Source organism: Carettochelys insculpta, chromosome 12, assembly GCF_033958435.1.
Source record: "Carettochelys insculpta isolate YL-2023 chromosome 12, ASM3395843v1, whole genome shotgun sequence".
NCBI classification, from domain to species: domain Eukaryota; kingdom Metazoa; phylum Chordata; order Testudines; family Carettochelyidae; genus Carettochelys; species Carettochelys insculpta.
Genome location: NC_134148.1, coordinates 10721654 through 10746311, shown reverse-complemented (window position 1 = coordinate 10746311; position 24658 = coordinate 10721654). Strand labels below are relative to the sequence as shown.

The window sequence follows — 24658 nt, the reverse complement described above, 5'->3', positions numbered from 1 at the left end:
CTCAGGCACTTAAGTAAAACAAAAATGGGGGGGTGTGGGCACGTGGGGGGAAGGAGGGGTGGCACAGCCAACTTAGGGGGAGCAGGGGAGGGTAATGTGGGGGGTGTGCCCACGTGCGCCTGAGGGGTGGGCCCACAGCAGCCGCTGCAGAGCCTCGAGAAGCCGGGGGAGAAGGAAGGGGCAGCTGGTTAGAGGGGGCCCAGGTGGGGGAGGCCCCAGCGGCAGCTGGGTGTGGGGAGGGCAGTAAGGGAGGGGGCGGCTGCGGGGGTGGGGCAGGGGCCACACCTCAACACCCCACCCCTGGCTATGCAGCCGCCCCTCTGGAGCCGCAGTGGAGAGGGCCCCTGCCCAAACTTACTCCTCCCCAAGCCACTCCACAGAAGGCTGTGGAGGGAGCCCAACCACCGCTTTGAGAGAGCCCCCTACCTTCTCTGGGTGGTGAGGATGCAGCAGCTGCTGGATGAAGGGGTGGGCCCAAATGGGGGGCCAGCAGTTTCCCCCCCAGAAGATGGAAAAGAGGGGGGGAACCCCCCTGCTGAAGGGCAGGGGGCAAGAGTCCCCCACCTTCCACCCACTCAGCGGCTCCTAGGAGAACTAGCTGGAGGGGTGGAGGAAGAAGGAAAGAGCCTACCTGCCCGAGGCAGGAGGGAAGCTGACCCCAGAAGGCGTGTGGGGGGGAAGAAAGCCCTGCGGGGGCTTCAGGCAGCCAGGGGTTGGCCAGCTCCCGGCAGCTCGCCTTCCAACCATGGGGCAGGGAGGTCCCATGGTGGCAGCGGCGGCAGCAGCAGCAGCCCTGCAGGAGCACCCACAGCCAAGCAGAAGGGCCCACAGGGCAATCAGAGGCAGCTGGGTGGGAGATGGCTCAGCCTAATTAAAGCCAGCTGGCCCCAATGACTGGGCCAATGGGAGGCCTTTAAAACCCTTCACAGTGGGAAGGGAAGGGGGCGAGAGTGAGAGGTGAGCAGAGAGATGCAGGGAGACAGGATCAGTGAGAGAGAACAGGTTTGAGAGGAGCAGAGGAGAGCAGCAGGAACACCAGAGGTCACAGCAGGAGAGTGGGAGCTTCTACAAGATCAAGAGAGAAGGCTTAGGACTGCTACGGCCTGGAGAAGATTCCAGGGGAATCATCTGGGGAAGTGGCCCGGGGAGGAGAGCTGCTGTGCCAAGGGCTAAGGGAGTCTGCTCCTCCCACTGGCAGCTGCACAGGGTTCCTGGCCTGGAACCCAGCATGAGTGGGCGGAGGCTGGGTTCCCCCCAGACCACCCCTCATCCCAGCGAGGGCAACAGGGCCCTGAAGTGGTCCTAATGGACTGAACAGAGGACAGAGACCCAGGAATAGGACTGACTTGATCACATCCCATATATAAGATGTTTTGAAACTTGCTTCACAGGGTCTGGGGGAGGCTGAAATGTGGGTAATGTTGGTTTTGCTTGCAGATGATAGGGAGTCAAAGGGACTTTTGTGCACTTGGTTGGCAAGGAGCTTTTGTCCTTTCCTATCAAATGTGGCCCAGCAGTGATTGATGCTTCAGATTGGATTACTGTGAGACGGTGAGGGGACACTTATCAAAGACCACACACAATTCAGCTACAGCAGAACGGTGTCTGCTTCTGGTTCACTTTCTTCTCAGAGCTTGGTGTAATTTGCATTCGGATCATCTGAGAGCTGACCGTCCTCATTGTGTTCCATCCAAAAATCTAAGAAGAGTTTAGGTGCTGTCATGAGAGTATTTCATGGAGGGAAGACGTGCCCTTAACTTTGGAACCTTGGGTGCTTACTCTGTGTGTTGAAACCAGTGTTTAACCATCAGGGCATAAGGCAAGCCTTGCTACAGTGTTGATTCAGCCTTTTGCTGGATTTCCTGGAAACCGGTTCACTTATTTTCAGTTGAGCAATTCAGTATAGCTGTTAAGAACAGATTTATTGCCTTAGGAGACCTAAGTGATGTCGAAAAACAATGGGAAGCACTGAGGGATTCAGTTAAGGCCGCCGCAGTAGAGAGCATACCAGTGAAGAAAAGAGATGCAAAGAAGAAATGGATGATGGAGGAAATTTTGCAGTTAATGGACAAAAGGAGACTAAATAAGAGGAAAACAAACGAATATGAAAAATTGAATAAGGAAATAGTGTTAAAATGTAATATTGCAAAGGAGAATTGGCTAAATGAGCAGTGTAAGATCATGGAATAGCAGCACAGAAGCAGTACAGAAGAGATGCATAAGTGCATCCAGGAGGTAACAGGAAAAAGATTATGCTCATCATCTGGCTGCTTGAAATCAAAAGACGGCAAGATATTAACAGAGAAATTGGATATTCTAGATAGATGGTCAGAATACATAGGAGAAGTATATGATGATGTAAGGCCTGAAAAGTTCATCCTGGGTAAGATTGCAGATGGTCTACAGATACTTCAGGAAGACGTAAGGAAAGCTTTAAAGAGCATGAAAAGAGGCAAGGCACCTGGACCAGACAGTACTATGAGCGAAATGATCGAGTCATTACAAAGCTTTGGTATTGATGCAGTTACACAACTTTTAAATGAAATATACAATACAGGTCGTATCCCAGTGGACTTATCAAAGTCAGTTTTCATTGCTTTACCTAAGAAACTAGGGGCCACTGAATGTGAGCAACATAGGACACAATAAGTCTCATGAGCCACATTACCAAACTACTCTTGAAAATCCTCAGGAATAGGGCACAAAATAGGATAAAATCAGTTATCTCTGAAGAACAGTGTGGCTTTGCAGAAGATAAAGGTACTACCAATGCTATTTACATTTTATTGTCATCAATAGAAGGAGCATTGGAAGTATAAAAGGACATATATTTATGCTTTATAGACTTTGAGAAAGCATTCAATAGGGTGAAGCACAATGAAGTGAAAAAATCTTAGAGGAACTGGACATAGATGGAAGGGATTTAAGAATAATTGGGAATATATACTGGGATCAAACAGCAGCTGTAAGAATGGGTGGTGAACTAAGTGGCCATACCAAAATAAAAACGGGGGTTAGACAGGGTTGTGTTTTTTGCCAGATCTTTTTAATTTGCACAGTGAAAGGATTATGTGAAAAATAGAGGTCGTCCTGAGTTAAACATTGGTGGATACAACTTAAATAATCTTCGATATTCTGACGATAGAGTTTTAACTGCAGAAAATGAAAGGGATCTTCAACAATTGGTTAACATAGTTAATAGGGAAAGAGAGCTGAAGGGACTTAAGTTAAACCTTGCAAAAACGGAATCAATGGTAATAACTAAAAGCAAAATTATGTCAAGGTGTGACATAAGTGCAAACAGGATAGTCATACATCAGGTGACTAAATTTAAATACGTGGGGTGTTATATCACATCAGATGGTAGGTGTACAATGGAAGTTAAATGCAGAATTGCACAAGCAAAGTCTGCATTCCAGAGAATGAGGCATATCCTCACTAACAAGTCATTATCATTAGAGGTTAGGAAACAAGTTTTGCGATGTTACATTGAGCCAATATTATTATATGGGTCTGAAGGGTGGACAATCAGCAAGCAAGTTGAGAAGTCCATTGAAGCCACAGAAATGTGGTTTTTAAGGAGGATGTTGCATATTCCATGAACAGCTTAGAGGACAAATGAGTCCATTTTGATTGAAGCACAGTGTAGGAGATCATTGCTAGTGAGAAAGAGGACAAGACAAGCAAAGTTATGAAGAAACTAGGACTTGAAGATCTAGTAACAACGGGGAAATTAGATGGTAAACAGGGTAGGGGTAGACAGCGAGAGAAATTATGGGATAGTATTACTTCCTGGTTATGGTGCGGAAGCACTGTAAAAATGCTAGAAAGCGCTCAGAATAGATGGGTGGAGGGCTAAGATAGCCTAGGCCAGTTGGCATGGCACTTAAGAAAGGAAGGATGACAGTTTTGTCTTCAGCTGTGGTTTTACAAACTGTGCGAAGAGAACCTAATAGTGGCCTTTCCCAGCTTAGTAAACAACGTGCCTGGTCTCTGAAAACTTTTGAGCTTGATAGCTGTGGAAGTGTGCAGTAACAGAGGCAAAGGAGAGGGTACTAGTTTCTTTATGTTAGAAGCTGGCCACTTTTCATCTTTCTATAAACAGTGCATATCAGATGTGGAGAAAACACTCTACAAGCTTGAGATTGATGAGGTATGTTGTTATGTGAAGGCACACCATTGGCAGTGCTCAGAAACACAGATGCTTGGACTCCTAGAGAAGTTTTCCACCCAGATGGCCAGTTTGGATCTATGGGGGGTTGACTCTGACAGGTGAACCCATCGTTCCTGAGAGGTAGCAGGATCAAAGGGAGGGTTGGGAGGGTTCGGAGCTGAACTAGGACCCAGAAGGGAAGCACTGCCAGGCCCTTGTGAGTTCACGCTTGGCTTATTGGCATACAAAGTAGAAAGGTACTGAATACTACTGTCATGTTTGTTTTCTTCAGTTAAGTGAAGTTTAGTGGTTTCTCCAGCCCAGGAATCAGAAGCATAGTCAATCAGTTTAGAAGAGATCTTGATATCTCTAGGCAAAGCATCCAGGTTCACCTGATATTCACAGGCAAGTGTCCTGAGAGGAAGCTTAGAGAGGTAAGAAGGCTGTACCAGCAACCCAGAGACACTGGTGTTGAAACAGATATGTGCCTAGGCATGGGAGAGTTGTAACACCGTGCGCTCAGGTTTAGGAAAGCACAACTACTCTGTGTATCTGGCTTTGTCAGTCACACTTCAGAAATAAAAGTCTGTCTCTCAGCTCTTTCACTCAGGCTGTATATAAAGCTTGCTGCTCCCTATGGGGACTAATAATGGCCTCATAGCTTGAAGTTCCTTTAACTGTGTGGCAAGGGGCTCCCGCATGTGGGAGAAAGGAAGGCTGTATTTTCATTGCTCCCTCTTTCCATTTTAGGTGATGGTAACCAATGTCACATCGCTTCTCAAGACTGTTAAGGCAGTCGAAGATGAAGCTACTCGAGGCACAAGAGCTCTTGAGGCCACAATTGAGTACATCAAACAGGAACTCACGGTAAATAATGGAATAATTGCACATGGCGGCTTTCTAAAGGACACTCTTAAAATTAATCAAGCTTCACTGGAAGTGCCTCCAGGGATGTTCTGGCTGCTCTGTTATGATTTAGAGCAGTATGGTCCCTACCCACAGCTCTAAACAAATGATGGCATATGTCACTTCAACCCATCCACTTCCACATGTCACTCGTCGCCCCTTAGGCCATATTTCTCAGGTGTGAGCTGCTACTGTCAGTCAGTATGCTCAGAGCAACTGGTTCTCCATGCTGTATCAAATGTTCTCCTTCCTTTGACCTTAGTTTGTCCATGTGTTTGCCCTCACAGTTTGAAAATTGTCTCCATTTTTCCTTTCTGTTTTATAAAGCTACGTGATCAGGATAAATAAACTGATCACTGGTACTTCATCCAAGCAAAAATTACATGAAGCGCTGAATAAGATCTTAAACTAAGGCTTATTTCCTCCCAGTTCACAGTACAGGTTTCTGATCCCCCAGCTGCTGCTTTCAGGTGCTGCTTTGGTAAACCACTGGTCAGTGATGTAAATTAATGCCTGTGTGTGTTTGTGGAGGCTAAAATAGCCTACCTTGCTTAGCTAAATAACAAGAGACTATCCTGGAGAACACTTCGTTATGTCATTGTGAATTTTTGTGTCAGGAGAGTATTGGGCGCTCTTAGTTTTCTTGAACATTGCTGTGTGGCAGTCCCCATGCCACCCTGATTAGCCTCCTCTTCCCAGTTTCCCACTCCACTGAACCCCACCAAGCCAGCCCCTGGACCCCCTGCTGAGCCCTAAACACTTTTACCTCAACTCCCCTGTAGAGGCCCATTGTGACTGCACCCCAATCAGCCCTTTTTCATCCAGATCTCACTCACATTTGGACCCCACACACACCAAGGCACCTGCACCTAGATTGTCCCACACAGAATCCCATCACCCCACACCTGCATCTCCCTACACTAATCTGCTCCATACTTGGATACTGCTGGGCTGAACCTGCCTGCCTGCATCTCAAATGCTGGGCATTGAGGGGCAGAGACCTAAGCTGTTTGTGGGTCAGTCCTGCTCCTTGCACTGCATCAGGTGCAATTTTACCACCAAGCTCATGTCCAGGAGAGGAGGGGTACAAGGTGATCTACCTGGTGTGTAGTCAGTTGCCTGTGCTCCCCATTCACATTTATGTATTGACAAATAGGATTTGCAGAATTTTAACTTTTTTTTGATGCAGAATGTCCTCAGGAGGAACCCAGTTCAGTACCCTGGTGTGTTCAGTAAGGATTGGGGCAGGGGTGTCCAACCCGTGGCCTGCAGGCCAGAATCCAGCCCACGGAGCTGGCGGCAGCACCATTTTTAAAAGGCGGCCATGCAGCTCTCGGGGTTCTTGTTGCTGGGCGGAGCTGTCGGGGCTCCAGTGGCACGGTTCCATCAAGTCACCTGTGGGGGGGGGGATGTAGGGTGCCTGGCTTTTGAGGGGTAAGCTAAGTCGGGGGGCAGCTTGGGGCTGCAGGGGTTGCGTTAAGTCTAGGGGCAGTAAAGCCTGGGGGCAGAGGCGGCAGTTTGGGGCAGCGAGGAGTTAAGCCTGAGGATTGGGGGGCAGGTATGGGGCTATTTTGTGTTCAGCCCCCAAAATATTGTAAAAAATTACCATGTGGCCCCCGATGCAAAAAAGGCTGAACACTCCTGTGTTACGCTTGGCAAGTGAGTAGCAAATAAAGTTGAGGAAAGGGGGCAAGTAACAGCCAGAATAAGCTCTAGCTGATGTCTGTGAGCTGTGAAATTTTAATAGAGTTAACTCGTAGGCAAATGTCTTCCTCTTGACCCGAGTTCCCCGAATTGTAGAGTTAGGTTTGTAACAGGTATTAAGTATTGAAAAAAGATGGTGCTGCGTTTTTCCATCCCTCCCCTTTTCCACTCTTTACAGAAAGGATTTTGAGCACATTAATATGTCCAGTTCAGTCCTCCTCTGTGGTGCTTCTGACTGAGGGGACACATTAGAGCATGACATATGGGAGGAGGATCTCTGCATGTCAGGTGTACTGTAGCTGTCCAACTGGCAGGATGGAGAAATATATAGATAAGACTAGCAGATATCTCTATGCAGTAACTGTCTGTTTCAGGGTATGCTATAATGCAGATTGTTTAAATGGCAAGTGTTGAATGTCATCCATTTCAAGCGAATGGGTCAACCCCTTGTGCATGCTTCCCTCTGCTTGTATAGATGTGCAAGTCCTGTCAGTATTCCAATTAAATTTCTGATTTGCTGCCTTTTGAAGACTGCACTCCATTGCTGTGTCTGTTTCAATCTCCACATTCTTATGGTTTGCCTAATTCTTAAAAGGCAACTTTAACTCCCTTCTGCTTTAATTTCCAGGTGTTTCAGTCAACAGAGGTTCCAGAAAAGACATCATCACCTGAAGAATCAATCCGGATGACGAAAGGAATCACCATGGCAACTGCCAAAGCTGTTGCAGCTGGGAACTCATGCAGACAGGAGGATGTGATTGCTACAGCAAATCTGAGCCGCAAAGCAGTAGCTGATATGTTAACAGCTTGTAAGGTAAAGAATAATTACGTCTCCTAATTTTTTGGTGTCTGAATCCTTAAAATTAGTTTGTGATTGTCTTCATCTGAGATGTTAATGATTGTGAGAATTATGAAGTATGACTAACATCCTGTGCCAGAAAGATGGGGTTTCTGTGCCATGCAAAAGAAATATGAATTAATATACACTGGGTTCTTTTTGGAGGGAAAGGAAAGTTGTTGATGTTGACAGACAACCTGGTTGAGTTTTTGTTTCTTTTTTAAACTGCAACACAGATGCAATACAAACAGTGGAACATAAAAATAACGTACTGAGGAATCGTCAATATGCCTCTGCTTTCTAAACAAGGGTATTCATCTGCTGAATTCTTACTGTGCTTTTAAAAATGTGCCTTTTGTCTTGTAGTAAACGTGATGCTCCTGTGATCTGAACTTTTGAAATGTTGTGTTTGAGACAGATGGCTTTCAAGAAATAGGTCTGTAAGATACAGGTAGTAATGCACTCAGAGGCCAAGCAGTGAGGATATTGAAAAGGGACCAAGCATCAAGGAGAGAATCACCTTTGCAAAGCAATCTAAAGAACTAAAACAGCCAAAGACACTTTTACCCATCTGAGCAACAGATTGAAAAGCAGTCCATCTGAGAGCTTGTTTGGGGCTTGTGCTTGTCAGGTTTATGTGGTAATAGCGGTCAGTTGTTGCCACTTGAGTAGGAAGTACTGATCCTTGAAGTCAAAATTGTTATCATTTGTCGAGGATATTATTAACCTGTTGCCAAGTCAGCTAAGTGCCATCTTGAAAGTGGTAGAGTAGGAATAACAGCTGCAAGGCAGCCTGCAGCTAAAAGAAGGAATAGTATGGTTCAGAACAGTCCGGGTACAAGTTTGCCCATTACTTAACCCAATAGATTTGCTTTTGGCCTCCCTATGTCTTTGTAGCTGGAAAGGATTACTAGGTAAGGAGAAAACACCCCCAAGAAGTGGAAAGTCAAGACTAATCATAGGCATTATTTAAAGCATGTGACCTCAAATTTTTCAAAACAGCTGTCAGTCTTAAGTGTGATGAGGTCAGTGAAGTAATATGTTAGTTGGATATTCAAGTTCCAGTCTACCTTAACTGGTCCATTAAAATATGCTAATCACTTCCAGCTTGTACATAGCTGTGATGCTGGGAGTGCCTTTTCCAAACGTGAAGAACTTTGTGGGGCTTAAGATTTTATCTTTCTTGGCTACAACCAAACTCCACAGTCTTAAGTTTGTTAAATAACTTAATTATGTGCACCATGTCCTGTTATCCTGCTCTGTATTGGTGACTTGTAGATAGCAATTTAAAATGTCTAGTGAAGCCCTCCTATTTCTGGTACTTATGCTAATGTATTTATTCCACTCATATTAAACTTCCTTTTGTAATAGATAGTATCAAGGAAATATTAGATCTCTTGTGGAAAATCTTCTTACCTCTATTTGAAAATGTTGGCCTTGGACTTAATGGCTGTCCCTTGTGGTAGTGAGTTCCACTTGTTAATTGTATGGTATGAAAAAAATCTTGTTAATTGTATGGTATGAAAAAAATCTGACAAATCTGAATGTCCCCTTCTCTCATACTTTGAGATGATGACTGGAGAGCCCCTGAGTTGCTTTTCTGTACTGTTTAGGCAGCATGACATGAGCAAAACTTGATATTTTTGTGCAGGCCATGCCAATGGAGAAAGAGGGGGCAGTTGCACAGGGGACAGGAGATACACAAGGGCCTCAGCCATTGCTACCTCACTTGTCCACCCAGAGAAGCCCAGATGCCCCTGCCAGGCCAGAGTAGTCCTGGGCTGGCCTCAGGTCATCAGGCCTGGACAAACCCCAAGCAGCACCCCCAAGTGCCCTTTCTACCTGACGAGATGAACTCTGGGCCCATCACATTAGTGCCTCCTCTCCGTGCCCCAGGCCCAGCCTGCTTTGTGGAAAAGCTTCTTTTCCAAGACACTTTTGATATGGCCACTGCAAGTTCCAGTGTGTCTGAGTAATAGATGCTGCTGGGTGGGGTCTGGGGAAGCAAGGGGAGACACAGGTGTAGCTGAAGTGTGGCTGCTTTGGGAAGGTGCAGGATGGGGCTGCAACTCGCCCTGGGGTTATCCAGCCAGGTTGGTGGGGTAGGGATCCTCCAGGCAGGTGGGGACTGGGACTGCAACCATCCAGGTGGTCCTCTGGGTAAGAATCGAGCACTCAGGTTCTTTCCAGGTGGTGAGTCTTCGGCTCCAGCTGAGGGGTGGGCATGGAATTAATTGTTTTATCCTGGGGTCCAGAATTGCTGTCAACGGACCTGTTTTTGTGATATTTGGCAAAATAGGGTTTCTCATAAAATGTGCAGCAATTCAGTCTTCTGACTAGGCCTAATATCAAATAATCAGCAAATAATTATAAACATTATGGGTTGCATGATCTACAACCTGGAATGAAGCCCACCAAAATGCCTGGGTGTGGATAAAGTACAGCGTGAATTGTTATGTGTAGTACACTTCGTGCTTCTCTAATGTCAAGAGTATAAGCGTATATTTAATTTCACCACATCTTCCCTGAAACAGAGGGGTTTAGCTCCAGGATATTTAAGTCTGCAGCTGGAGTTCCAGTGGCCTGCAATGTACAGGAGGCCAGTCTAGTTGATTATAATGGTCCGTCATGGCCTTGAAGTCTGTGAGGCAGCATTTGTCAATAGTTGCCATTTGGAAAAAAAATTATGGTGGTTATGACAGAATCTCAGGAGCTTGTCAGATGGTCCCATTACACTGATGGTGACAATCTAATTGTAAGTGCTAGAGGTTAGATCAGGTCTTAAGGTAAAAACAGCTTTTGTCTTTATGCATATATATAAGTAATAACTATGCACGAACGAATGGGAAATATTGATTTTTTTTATTTTCTTATTAGTGAGTATTGTAGCAAATTTAGCAGGTGTATGAGATCTCTCCAGAGCAAAGACACAATCCTCAGTTATATAGTTGCAGTTAAAGATGATACATCTTGTATCTACGTGAGGGGTAGGTCAGTGATTTACAATGTTAGGATTGTACACAGACTGCTAACCCAGAACGCTAGATGCACTTAAAGAGAGAATGGGGAATTACAGCAAAGAAGAACTGGGAAGCAACCTGAGTGTGATGAAGACAGGTACAATGGAAGTCAAAAACAGGAGAAAAAAGAGATGAAAGAGCAAAGATGGTCTCTTAGACTGGCAAGCAAAATGCTGGCTTGTATCTTAGGTTCAGTTCTCAGATGCTCAGCAAAATTCCTGTAACCCTTTGGGAAAGTCCATATCTCTGTGCTATGGTTCGCCACCTGCACAAGGATGATGATGTCCCTTTCTCCCACCTGTCTTCATCTTCACCTTCTACTTCATCTAGATTCTGTGAGGAAGAGGATGGGTGGGTGTGAGGGAGCTGCCTTGTGAACTATGGTCTCAACATCTCTAGGGAAACCGCTAGGCACTTTTATGATATAAAAATAATGATGAAACACAATGCTTCTTGCGAGTATATGTTGCGAGTTACTGCATGGAGAACTGTCAATAGGAGTTGACAAGAGCAATAGAGGAAAGCTAAATCATGTAACCTGTGGGGGAAAACACTGAGAGGGAATATGATATTTTTGAAGTTTCGTCCCTTGTTGTTTGTCATGACTTTAACATTCCCCAAATGTCTGAATCACACTTGGCTAAGCAGAGTTGAGAATGCAAAAGAATATCAAACCATAGGTAGAGGGTTTGAGAAAACCCTTTAAATGCTAACCTTAGCCACTTCCTCTAATACAACCACAAGGAAATCTTCTTTTCCATACTATTCTACAAGTTGAGCTGTGTCTCTTGATATAATAAAGTATGTCACATAGGAAGTAAATAGGAAAAAAAACATTTCACAGACTAGGTTATGAATTCTCCAACAGACTTTGAGGAAATTCAATTTAATGTATATTGCAATAAAATGTTCTGATATAAATGAATGAATATACTTTTTTGTTAGTTTGCTGATGCATGGAGAACCTGTGCAGTATGTATTCTTGATATAAGAAATAGGGTCTGATGCTATTCCTAAGAGGAAAAATAGTTTTTCATGGACCTCAGTGGAAGGTGGAATAGGCCTGACAGATGTTTTGATCTGTTCAATGTTTCTTCCAAAAATATTCTATTGTCTCAGTAAATTGTGTATTCTAAGGTTAAGAGAAACACTGTGGCTTATCTCTTGTGGAAGTTTGCAGGGGTTCTTGGTTTCTGAGTGTTTTTGTAGCATCTGACACTACAACATTGAAGTATGTACAAAGTAAATTAAATGTGTGGGATAAGGTCACTGTTGGATTTCAGGTAATGTCTACTCCCACCTGTGGATAAAGCATACATTTTTTCTGGGCCTTCAGTTGTTTATTAATTCTCTCTAGTAGCATATTTAAGATTGTGTGACTATTCTGACAAAACACCCGAATTCCAAAAAGTTACCATTTTATTTACATAGTGGGGAGCCAGCAGCATGTAATGTTTAGTCATGGTTGGTGTTCAGCAGCTCTTGATCTAGCCAGGAGAGGGAGCCCATTAACTAACTCACGCCATTAACCAGCTGAGTCTAATGTGACATCATCAGTTATGATGATGATGTGGAAACAAAAAATTGATCAAAATATACAAATAGCCAAATACATTTTAGTCCTAACTGCAAATACTGGATTTTTAAAAATGTTAGGAGCGTATTATCAACAGTGGGCAGGTGACTTGAGTAAATCTGCCCAAAAATAAGCATTTTAAGATATATTCTTAAAAATTAATACCAGGGTTAAACATGCTCCCAGTTGTATTTTCCAAATACCAGTTTAGCAGGAGTGAATCTATGATGCAGATCTACTTAAGATTTTTTTTTATTTTGCCCTCTAAAAGATCCTGCCAGGAGAGGATGCTCCTTCACTGCTTGTAATACGTATTTAAGCACATGAAATGTAATACTACACATGACAGGCAGCAATGCCAACAGCCACCACAAGCCTGGTGGGAGGGGGTCGCCCAGCTTCCTGCCTCCGAAAGGGGTGGGGCCAAGGACCAAAGTGGCAGGACTAAGGACCCATCCACTGTGTGCAGATGGCAGTACAGCACTCCACAGCATTTCAAAGGGGCCCAGAGCTCTGGCCGCTGCCACTGCTACTGCAATGGTGGCTGGAGCTCCAGACCCCTTTGAAATGCCAGTCGAAGAGGGAGTTCCCCCTTTTGTGCCCTCCCTGCCCCACCGGCAGACCTGATGACAGGTAAGTTATTCCGTTTAACCTCTATATCAAGCACATGTCATTAATCAGCCTTTTGATGCAGTATGTTTTAAAGGCAGGCATGTTTCTTTGCAGCCTTTCATTTTCCCATATACAGAATAGTATTGGCCTTCATTGCACTTACAGATTGACTTGCCCAAGGTCACCCAGCAGGCCAGTAGCAGAGCTGAGAATAAAACCTGGATCTCTTAAGTCCAAATACGGTGCTCTATCCACTAGGCTGTGCTGTCTCTGATGTGGAGCTGTATATTGTGTGATTACTTTTGGGAACTGTTAGAGACCACTCACATGTTAGTTGAAATGTTCAAGGCTTTGTGGGGAAGAGTGTTTTGAGGCAAGGTTGTGGTTTTAAGTCTGTAACACTGGATATATGTGTAGATGGAAAAACTGTTGGTCCAGACTTTTTTGTTTTGCTCTCCTCTTCCTGTGTCAGTAGGAGTACAGATGTGCCTTCTTCCTTCCTATTGCTTGTATGACACTACTGCACATTCCACCCAGTTACCATCTGAGTCCATTCCCAGAGTTTGTTATGATTATACAGGTTGAACCTCTCAAATTCAGAACACTCGCTCGGCAACATCCATAATCCGGCATGATTTTAGTTAGCCGGAAAACCACTTATCATGGGTGTGGCCAAATTTCCTGTCATCTCATAAAATTTGTTTACAGCTACCCATTCTGACTCTGGCTGTGTCTACACTAGCCAAAAACTTCGAAATGGCCATGAAATGGCCATTCTGAAGTTTACTAATGAAGCCCTAAAATACATATTCAGCACCTCCTTAGCATGCGGGCAGCTGCAGCACTTCGAAATTGATGCAGTTCGTCCAGACGGCGCTCCTTTTCGAAAGGATCCTGGTAACTTCGAAGTCCCCTTATTCCTATCTGCTGTTAGGAATAAGGGGATTTTGAAGTAGGCGGGGTCCTTTTAAAAAGGAGCACTATCTGGACGAGCTGCGCAGCGGCGAGATGCATCAATTTCAAAGGGCCACGGCCGCCCACATGCTGATGAGGTGCTGAATATGTATTTCAGCGCTTCTTTAGTAAACTTCGAAATGGCAATTGCATGGCAATTTCGAAGTTTTTGGCTAGTGTAGACGTAGCCTCTGTGTTCTATGCTGTTATTTAGCTGTAATTTATCCCCTAAATGTCCTCTAAGAGCCCAGTAAGCAGTGGAAGTGTTGGTAATGTGCTAGCAACATTGACCTCTGATGTTCCAGCAAATTCTCTCAGTCAGCACTGGTCAGATCCAGAGGGTGCCGGACGAGAGGTTCAGCCTGTATGTAAAAAGCCTACCTGCTTCATTTCTCCTTTGGGCCTTTGCTGAAGCTGCTGTTTAGTTTGAGCTGATAGCAGAACATGATTGTAGTGCTGAGCAATAAAGAATGTTAAGAAAGAACATTGTGTCCCCAGAGTGAAGCATGTGATAACGTAAAGAAACCTCTTCATAAATCCTTTTGGGGCTCTGTTGCTTTGGCAGGCCAGTTAAGCTATGCCTTTGTAACAGTGGTGACTTGCTGGCTTCAAATTTATTTACCATTGATGGGACATTGGAGTTTTTTTGATCTTTTTATGTCTTTATAAAGTCTCCCTCCATAGCACTACTCTTCTCCCCTACCTTTGCTTTGCAGTTTTTCAGCATTCATATTGTTTTGTCTCCTTAGCAAGCTTCCTATCACCCAGATGTGAGTGAGGATATGAGATCGAGAGCGCTGCGATATGGAACAGAATGTACCCTGGGATACTTGGAACTCCTAGAACATGTCCTCCTGGTAAGACGGCGCCTAGAGGCACGTATTGAAGCTTTGCCACAAACAGATCATCTCACGAAGCCCTTTTCATAATGATTGCCCAAGTTAGCTCTTTATTAGCTTGCTGCGAGTTCCTGAATACATATTTAAAATAGCTCAGTGCTTTCTTAAAAATAAAAAAAAAAAAAGAGTGAATGGAAGCTGAAAGTGTTTGCTTAGAGTTCTCTTCTGAGGCTTACTTTATCATGAGGCAGTGAAGGCATCACACCATGTGAAAGTGGGCCCCTTTACAATCATACACTGTTGTTTCCTACTCTCTCTTTACCTTATGTAGTAAACACACACTGATCACCCAAACCACCCATGTTGTAGAAATTACTAGAGGAGCACAACAGGAAAATACTTGCATGACCCTATCTTGAGATAAGCAATGCAAATGGCTATGTGAAGCCAACCTCAAGGCCCACCTAATATAAATGTAGAAAACGCTCACCAGCTCTGTTAGTATTTTTCACTTAGTCTCATGACTATCTCACTGCATTCTGAAGCCATTAATTCTGAACCATGTATGCTTTTCACTAATCTGAACACTTATCTAGTAATATTGTTACACTGCTTCCACATGGCATTCCACACCTAAAGAAGCATGGGATGTGTAAGGAAAAAAATTAATGAAATATCCAACTTTCTCAAGTTGACTTGCCTCTGGAGTAGTCATGTCCGCTGCTTCCGAGAAGCTACTTTTCATTGGCTGCTATGTGACAAAGGCCTCCTGGTTAGAAATGCATTTCCAGGCAGAGATTGTCATGTATCTAGTTAAATTAACATTTGTGTGTAGGAATACAGGTAAAGTAAAGAAAAATAAAGACATGATTATATTAATACTTGTCACTAACAAGGAAGGTAGTATAAGAAAAATTAAACTTGTTAGATTTTATTATTGGAATTTGCCCAGCAGGGAATAATTTACATTTAGAAGTCTAGTGTGTTTTTAGTAAAGTTGTACTTGGGCAATAATGGCACGTTTTAGCCACACTTTTGAATATTGCAGTATTTGAGTCAACATTATACGTCCTAACAGAGCAAAAACTAATTAGATTTTGCTTGATCCATTTCATTCACCTTTTGCCTTTCCCATCTCCCTTCTATTATGTTTTCTCAGCAGAAGACCTTTTGTTACCCTCTAGCAGGTTCACTTACATAGGGGAAGCAGGCCTGCATGTAAAGAGGAAACTTATGCAAAAATGCCAGCTTGCTAAAACCAGATCTAGGCTAGGGTTAGGTTACAAACCCTTGCACACAATCAAAATTAGCATACAGCTTGTGGAGAACAGAAGATGGATAAAAATGTTACCATTTAACTGCATCCAGGAAGCTGGACAGAAATGGCAGCTTAAATTTGGAGTATATTCTTTGTTAAAAAGTTTGTTGCACCTCAGAACTGCAAACAGAATTGCACTGTATGTTGCTTATTAGCAAGTACGGGAGGCCCACTGTCAGAAAAGCACTTTATCAGTCATTTTCTGGTGGCCAACTGGAGTCTACCCAAGTACATTAACTTCTCCGCTGGGGACTTTCCTCAAAATTCTAACTGGTTGAAGGTGTAGTATAGAACAAGCTTAGGCAGCCTGCACAGCATTTTTTAATTGAACCATTTTCTTGATATAGGATGATAATTAGCAAGTTCAGGCAATGCCGTTGAGAGGGTGATGGCAAGTCAGCTAGAATCCATACATTCCTTAATCTCTTTGTCTGGTGTAATGTGCTGAGCTGGTGCATTAGTTTATGCTCTCATAGCAACCAGATAGATTAGCATCAGACATTTGGGCTCATTCAGCCTGTTGACAGCGTTGATATGAGTGCTAAGCATGTCTTGTTGAGCCTGATGGCTATGGACAAGATTGCTCAAGTGGATCTGTTGATGTTCAGAGAGACCAGAGAGTGTGAAGTTTGGCCATCAGAGCCCTTCAAAATACCATCCTCAAAGGTTTAGGGTTCAGTAAGTGCAGTAACCAGGAATCCACATGCCAAAATCTCACTGTGCTGAGACTTTGAAGTGTAAAGTGCATGTTATTTATTTGAGTGCTCACATGCAATCAATATGGCTGTGACATTCTCGTGACTTATCAGAATTAAAACATCTCAATATGGTATTCAAAAGAGCTGTTAGGTTTATGTTATCGTACCCCATTTCCTGATGAACACATTTTATTAGTCAGTGCCCAGAGAGACACTCTCAGGAAGATGGTAACAGATGGAACTAGCCAACTCCTGACAGCCTCTTCAGGTCACAGTTGAGGAACATTGGCAGATGAGTGTGTGAGAAACTTTCACTCTAGGACCATGTTGTGTCTGTGTTTTAGGTAAGTAGAGGACATCAGCCTTCAGCACCTGTCATGAGTTCAAAAGACACTTGCAGAAAGGTAGATGGAAAACTTCAGAGTTTATGCACTTCCACCCACTCATTTAATTGCCACTTGATTGCCATTGTCAAGGGTAGTACTGATGTCACAAACTGTTTCATAAGCAGAAAACATGGTGTTTTGCTGCAGTCATGATCACACTGTATGTATTTTTGGAAATTTCAGCTGTGTGGGAAGGTTAGCTCTGAGAGTCACAATAGCAGTGTCTGCTGTGTTGAAAGAATCTCAGACAAGGCCCTGGGTATGCTCCCCATTGCAGAAGGTATTCATTTTGTTAGTATGGCAGCAGGTTGCTTGACTTTTGAAGATTCAGGTATTTATATTTATTATGTAAACAGGCCTGTTCAGCCTTAGATTCAGTGAAACCCAGGGATTCATGTGACAGCTAAAAACCTACCATTTGGATTTCACTAGAGTCTTCTGACACAATAATGAGTGAGGAAATGTGCCTTCAGGTTCTACTCGTGCCTTTTGGGCCTTTTACTATAGAGCTAGAGTGCTAGAGGAGTAGTGAGATTGGAAGGAAAGCAGAATTCTTCTACAATTTTTGAAAAGTATATTTTTAAAATTTCTAATATCTTGTGGAATTGAGAGACAAGGTAGAATTGCTCTGTCACGCTTCACTAGTGCTTGTGAATGACATTCCTTTTTAAAATGGCACCAACAACATAGGGGCTGTGGCCACACTTGGCCAAAACTTAGAAATGGCCATGCCAATGGCCAAATCAAAGAATATTAATGAGGTGCTGAACTGAATATTCAGCGCCTCATTATCATTAGCATGCTGCTGGCCGCGGCACTTTGAAAGTGCCGCTTTCGAACGCACATGGCTCGGTGCAGCTACATGGAGGTCCTTTTCGAAAGGACCCTGCACATTTTGAAATCCCTGTGTTCCTGAGAGGAGCAAGTGTGAAGAAGAATGCAAGTTCTTTGGGACAAAACACAGGCTTTCTTTATGATCTGAAGTGCCTAGTACACTTCCGGGTATTGTAATTGAATTAATTTTTGCGGGAAATGAGTAGCAGTCTCCAGACAGTAAGGATTATGCCAGTGACTCGCATGGGACTTGCTTGCACTACTTGGGAAAGCCCGTATCAGTGACAGCTGCAAGATATCAAAAGGACCAAAAAGGTGCAGGACATTCAGCTCCAGGATCTCCTTATAAAGATGGCCCTGGTCTGGCATCAGTGCACTGAGCGCCAAGGTCTCGGTGTGCAATGCCCTCGCAGCACTGTCCACCAGACGGCAAAGGGCTATTCACCCCCATCCCAAAAACAGCAAGATAAAGTGGCAGATACACATAGATCCATGCTGAACAGCTGTCAGCCCCCATCAGGCTCACACAGCCTGGCTGAGGGAGAGCAGAGCACCCAGTCCACTCTATCTCCTTCCTGGGACATGAACAGGATCCTGAGTCAAATTCGTGTGCCCGCCACGCAAGAGATGCTGACTCTGCTGGTACTGGCCATCCAGGCCTCCGTGTCTCCATGTGCTTGGGACAAGCCCACACTTGGTGCAGCTGAGTCCCCACCACGGCAACACTGGACTCCGTCGAAGGAAGAGTGGAGGCACCATTCACTGGCATGCGTCTGCCAGGCGTCAGCCTGGGACAAATGATCTCCTTCTAACCCCTCTTCGTTTGTCAGACTGGGAAGCTAGATGCAGCGACTCACAGCATGGCTCTCCAGCACAAAAGTGCAGACCTTTGGTGGCGGGAACCCCATACCTAAAACAGGGACACTGGTGTCGGAGATCAAGCCTCTCCTTAGTGTCAGTTCATTATAGGAATTGATCGTGCTCTGTCTCACAGTCCAAGTTGCAATCACAGTTCCACTGGCCGCAGCTACTCTAGGAGTGGCCGGTCCTAGTGCGAATCCAGGTCCTCGACATCAGACCTGCAGTCTGGAGCCCGGTATCAATTCCAACATGCCTCCACAGGCTCCCAGCCCTGCTTCCATCGCGGGCTCCCAGAGGGTGCCAGACCAACCCGTCCCAGTGGGGCTTCCCACACTGGTGTTTCCACAGTGGCACCAGAGGCCATGGTCAGGTCTCACCCACTTCTTAAAATTGCCCAGTCAGTGGTCGGGATTTCAGAGAAACATACGATTCCCATCTTTGAGCCCTGCACAGAGCCTTGTATGGAAAGGACTCCTTCAGCCGTGCAGGAAGGGGAGGCCCAGGCTGTGAAACCTTCAGCACCAGGGGAGGCTCAAGTGGGTTCCGTGCCATCATCACCAGATGAGGCTGTCTCAGCTGTTCCTCCCACTTTTCCTCAGGAAGACGACAAGGCCTCTCAGGAGCTACTGAAGAAGATTGTTTCCAACCATAACTAGGGAGACCATCCATCCCGTTTTCACCAGGACAGCCCCATATTTCAGGCACCAGGAAGGCATTCTGACTTATTTTAACAAAAAGGTTAATTGCCCCATATTCACACCCTCTGCAGAGCTGCCCTTTCCCCTGGTCAGCACAAGATGCAGCTGCTGGCTGGAAAGCATGTGGAGAGCACTCACTCAATAGCCATGTGTACAAGCTGGAGAGGGAGCCTTCAGGGGCTGAGACACAGCAGTTATGTTGGGCTCTAGGGAGGAGTGTGTGTTGCCTTTTTAAGGTTGTAATGGGTCCTGGTTCTCCCAGGCAACTGCCACTCTAGCCAAGGGAGACCACTCCCCGTGAAGGCAGAGTTGCTGCCCCTCCCCAGCTCCCCACAGCTTAAGGAGAAGACGGGAGCCTCACCTGCAGGGCTACAGCCCTGCTCCCAGCACTTCGAGTCATGGGGCAGCTGGGGAGGTTCTCCATGGGGCGGCGGCCCCATTCCCAGTGCCCTGAGGCGTGGGGCAGCTGGAGAGATCCCCCACAGGTTGACATCCCCATTCCCAATGCCCCAAGGCATGGGGCAGTCGGGAATGTCCCCCATAGGGTGGCAGCCCCATTCCCAGTACCCCGAAGCATGGGGCATCCAAAAGCTGCAGTGTGTTCCCCCTCCCCCACCCCCACCCACCCTGCAGCCAGGCAGCACCTTTCTCCCCTCTACGGGGCAGTCGCTGCTGGAGCCAAGAAGCATCCCTACAATATTCTTGGAGCCCAACAGCATGGGGCAGATGGTGAACCCCTCCCCCTTCCACAAGGCAACAGTCCCTACAACTGGAGAGCTCCCCCTTGGGGCAGCAGTCCTGCTCTGGCACCCAGTGGCATGGGGCAGCCAAAGAGCTGCACTTGCTTGGCAGCTGCAGCCGGGGAGCTGCCCCCTCTTGCACCCACCCCCCCATGCTTCCGTCCTGGGCTCCCAGATGGTGCGAGTATTTAGCAGAAGGAAATGTGATCACCCCAACCCTTAACTTGTCCATGGAGGAACTCAAGGAACCCTCCGACTCTCTTCATCATGCTTTGTGCCACATGACAGGGTGGCAAAGATCACTAAAGAATTTTGGCAAACACTGTCCTCCCAGCCCCTGTCTTCAAGAGGGCAGAAGGTAAATATTTGCCGTTCTTTAAGGGCCACACATACCTCTGTTCCCCCGAGCAACATTGGGTCAGGATCCTACCAAGTTTAGCAGTGCTCCCCAGGCATCCAGTCTGGCCATCTCTCCATCTAAGGCTCCGTTCCAATCAATCTTGGATATTCTGCTCCATTTGGAGGACCAGGTCCAGTCCCCCTAATTCTCATATTGCTAGTGCTAGAATAAATTAAATAGTGGATTCTCTTCTTAACCAGGTATTCTTTTTGCCAGCCACTAAAGCAAAGATTAGTGTTGGATTCCTAAACCATGCTTTTCTGTTTTTGCTTTCTACTTCCCTGTTCTGCTCCAGGGAATCTATTTATGAGATTATCAAAAATATTAGAAGGGTCCACAGGGAGCAGAGGTGGGGATTGAATCTCAATAACAAGGATAATTGGAAGAATGAGTGACAATGGCAGTAGTGTAAAATGTGAAAATTTGTGCCTTCAGTTTACATTTGTCCCCAAAATGAAAATGCTGCAAGAAGCTCCTGGTTGCATTTTCACCGGGTTAAATGTTCTACATTAATAGATTGGCACAAGAAGTCTAGTGTCAAATATTGAGTACTTCCAGAAACAGCCCAGTGGAATACTTCCACACAATAGGCAGCCTCGCTTTGCTAGCATGAGCGAGATATGTTACACAGGCTAGCAACGAGTCTGTGTGGGGTCCTTGTTTTAGTTTTGCTTCTGAGTTGTGGGCATTTCTGTATTCTTTGGTAAATTCAGATTGTTTTTCCCTCAACTAATTCGTATGCCATTTGGAACTTACAGTGTGTTTATTCAGTGAAACCTTACCCCTAAGTTCTAATTCATTTTACCTTGTTATAGGTTCTTCAGAAGCCAACCCCAGAACTGAAGCATCCTTTGGCTGCCTTCTCAAAGAGGGTTGCTGCTGCTGTGACAGAGCTTATCCAGGCAACAGAAGCAATGAAAGGTTAGTCTGACCGCCCACATAGTTAATATGCATAGTGGTTCACATTTCAGAAATGATAAGGAGAAGTAGATATTTACTTGGATGTTATTTTTATTGTTTGTTTTTGATATTTAAAAATGTTGTGATTCCCTTGCTCACCTCTACTTACCTTGGTACAACTTAATTGCACAGAAATGTTATAGCAGTGGATTTTATATGCGTCACTAACCCCCTTCTCTACATCAAGAGAACCTGCACAATAGTTTATAAGTACAATTTTCATCCTGCTCCCACCTCAGGGAATGGCTGATAACCTCCACCCAGCACTGAATGAATTTATCTCCACACTGAGCTTGAGCAATTAGGAAGAGCTTGGATCCAACCTTCAGGAAATAACCCAAAGCCACCTCAATGACCGCTCAGCTACCATAGTGAGCAACAAGATTCAGTACTGGGTGCCTCAAGATCTGTTTTTCCAGAGCAATATGATACGTAAACAGTGAGCCTCTATCTCTCTAACCAAGCCCAGGCTGCTAGGATTAACAAAGATGTAGAATGCTCAGAAAGTTCTGTATTCATAACAGCACCAGTACATCTCTACGGCTATGTCTGCACTAGCCCCACACTTCGAAATGGCCATGCAAATGGCCATTTCGAAGTTTACTAATGAAGCGCTGAAAAACATATTCAGCGCCTCATTAGCATGTGGGCAGCCACAGCACTTCAAAGTTGACGCGGCTCGCCGCTGCGCGGCTCATCCCAATGGGGCTACTTTTCAAAAGGACCCCGCCTACTTCAAAGTCCCCTTATTCCCATCTGCTCATAGAAATAAGGGGATTTCGAAGTAGGCGGGGTCCTTTCGAAAAGGAGCCCCGTTGGGACGAGCCGCGTCAATTTCGAAGTCCCCTTATTTCTATGAGCAGATGGGAATAAGGGGACTTTGAAGTAGGCGGGGTCCTTTCGAAAAGGAGCCCTGTTGGGATGAGCTGCGCGGCGGTGAGCCGCGTCAATTTCAAAGTGCCGTGGCCACCCACGTGCTAATGAGGCGCTGAATATGTATTTCAGTGCTTCATTAGTAAACTTCGAAATGGCCATTTACATGGCCATTTCGAAGTTTGGGGCTAGTGTAGACATGGCCTACAGGTGAAATCTTAGCCTCTGTGTGATGGATAGTCTGCCCCTTAAGGTTAGTAGTGTGTAGTGATCAGCTGCTGTAATGGTCAGCTGTAGCGTTGTATTGTGGCTGCTCTTCAAGTTGTTTTAAAGACCATTATAGGGTTTGTTGTTTGGTTAGTTGGTCGGTCAGTCACTTAGTGTCCACAAAGCCTAGGCATACAAAGGCTCCTTGCTCCTTGCCAGCTCTGCTCAGTGGGGATGAACAGAAAGAAGGGGCCCGGAATAAATGCTTCTTCTAGCTGGGCGCACACTAGCAGGAGAAAGCTGGACAACTGAACCTCTGAGCCTGAGGATTAATTCAGGGAAAAGGGTCAGTGGAGGGAGAACCCTGGCAAAGGCCCTGTGGCTGGCTGAGGTGCACCTTGCTCCCAGAGAACAGGAGGGGCCCTGGCTGAAGAGGTGTGGTAACAGCTGCCTGAATTACCAACTCTCGGGGAGGGCTGGGCTCCTGCCTCAGAGTGAACAGTGACTGGTGTGTACACTGCTGTAAAAGGAGAGTAGGGAACTGCTGGCTGAAGGACTGAGGTGGCACCTTGGTCCAGGGATGCTGTTCCAGGACTGGTTTTCCACAAGAGGAATAGGGAACTGACGAGCAGCCCAGGAGTGGGCGAAGGACCTTTTGTTTACTGTACCTTGGGACTGGTGTGGAAAGTGTTGTTTGTTTTGAGACCTCAAGTATCCCGAAAGGGGGTTGAATTTTGAAGTGACTTGACTATGAGGCTGGGCCACAGAACATTAGGGTGACCATATCTCCCATGTTCAGAGCAGCAAAAGGCATCCCTACTTATTTTTTAAAAGGGACTAATTGTCCCGTATTTGAGCCCAACTCCCACCTCCTGGTGCGAGTAACTTCCGTGACCCTCAGGGAGGCGGGGGAGTGTGGGTGACTGATGCATCCCTGTTGCTGCCCCAGGGCTCAGGGAATGCCAGTGGCTGACTCTTTCCTGGGGATCCCAGGGTGGGGACAGCGGCTGCCGCCACTTCCCTGTGCTCTCGGGGAGGGCTGGTGGTTGCCGCCTCCTTCCCAGCTTCCCAGCCTCCCGTATTTGAGACAGGGAGGTATGGTCACCCTACAGAACATTCACACAGAGGTGATTGAAAGGAGGAGGCAACCAAGGGGGGTGGCCCACAGCCACACACGTAGGCTGATTAAGTGGTTTTGTGTGGGGGCTCAGTATGAGGCAGGGCCCTGACACTGCCCTATAGCTACTGCTCCAAAAATGTCATAATTTTGTTCTGTCAGGCTTCTTCCATGACACTCTAGCCTTCTCTGTCCCAGACTGTGAGCTATGGGAGGGTTAAGCCAACGAGTGAGTTCAGGAGCCCTAATAGCAATGAACAAAACATAATGAAAATCCTGCAAAATTATCAGTAGAATGGCAACTGGATGAAGCCTGAAATGTGTACTAGTCCCAAGGGCAGACCTCAAAAATAAATTCATTACCCTTCTGGGATGGTTGTGTCCCAACTTCAAATCAAAGGAGACACTAGTCAGGTCATTACGAAGGCGCATCCAATCTCAGTGCAGATGCAAACACCTCAGTTCAGAGTCCTCTCCCATCCAAAGTGTGGAACTTCTGCATCCCACAACAGTAATGTAGCTGTCATTGCAGTGGTGAATCAAAGAAAGAAAAGGAAATTAAAGGTTGGGTGATTCTTTGACCATTCCACCAGGAGGGAAGGAATTGCAGAGATGAACGTGAAACGTTGTGGTAGGATTGAGTTTTTTAAGGGCATAAGCATGTTGCTTAGAAAAAGGTTCTTGCATTGTATGCATAAATCATGGGTGAGCGATGTCCTTCTAGATATTTATTATGCTTTGATTTTATAATTAAAACACATACTACAGTAGAGAAAATGAACGAACAAGGTGAATTTATCAAGAATTGTAAATCTGCAGGGATGCTTGTCGAGGTAGTGACAGAAATGTCACTCTGCCATTAATAATATTAACTAAGCACAGGTTATTTTGTGGGTGTTAGTTCAATCAGCACACTGACATGATCAGCAAATACATACATAAATAATAATACAGGAAATGTAAC

At 45.5% G+C, this 24658-nt stretch overlaps 1 protein-coding gene across 6 annotated transcripts in view; it reads left to right on the top strand.

The window, feature by feature from the left end:
- Positions 1-24658, top strand: part of TLN2 (talin 2) — a 495540-nt gene that overhangs the window by 442721 nt on the left and 28161 nt on the right. For all 6 annotated transcript variants that reach the window (XR_012647070.1, XM_075006263.1, XM_075006264.1 and 3 more), the window contains 4 exons: positions 4904-5020; positions 7392-7577; positions 14513-14620; positions 21353-21458. Coding sequence is in view for 5 of the 6 variants with exons in the window: in XM_075006263.1 (XP_074862364.1) it covers positions 4904-5020; positions 7392-7577; positions 14513-14620; positions 21353-21458 (517 nt within the window). In the remaining variant the exon portion in view is untranslated. The remainder of the gene's footprint in view (positions 1-4903; positions 5021-7391; positions 7578-14512; positions 14621-21352; positions 21459-24658) is intronic.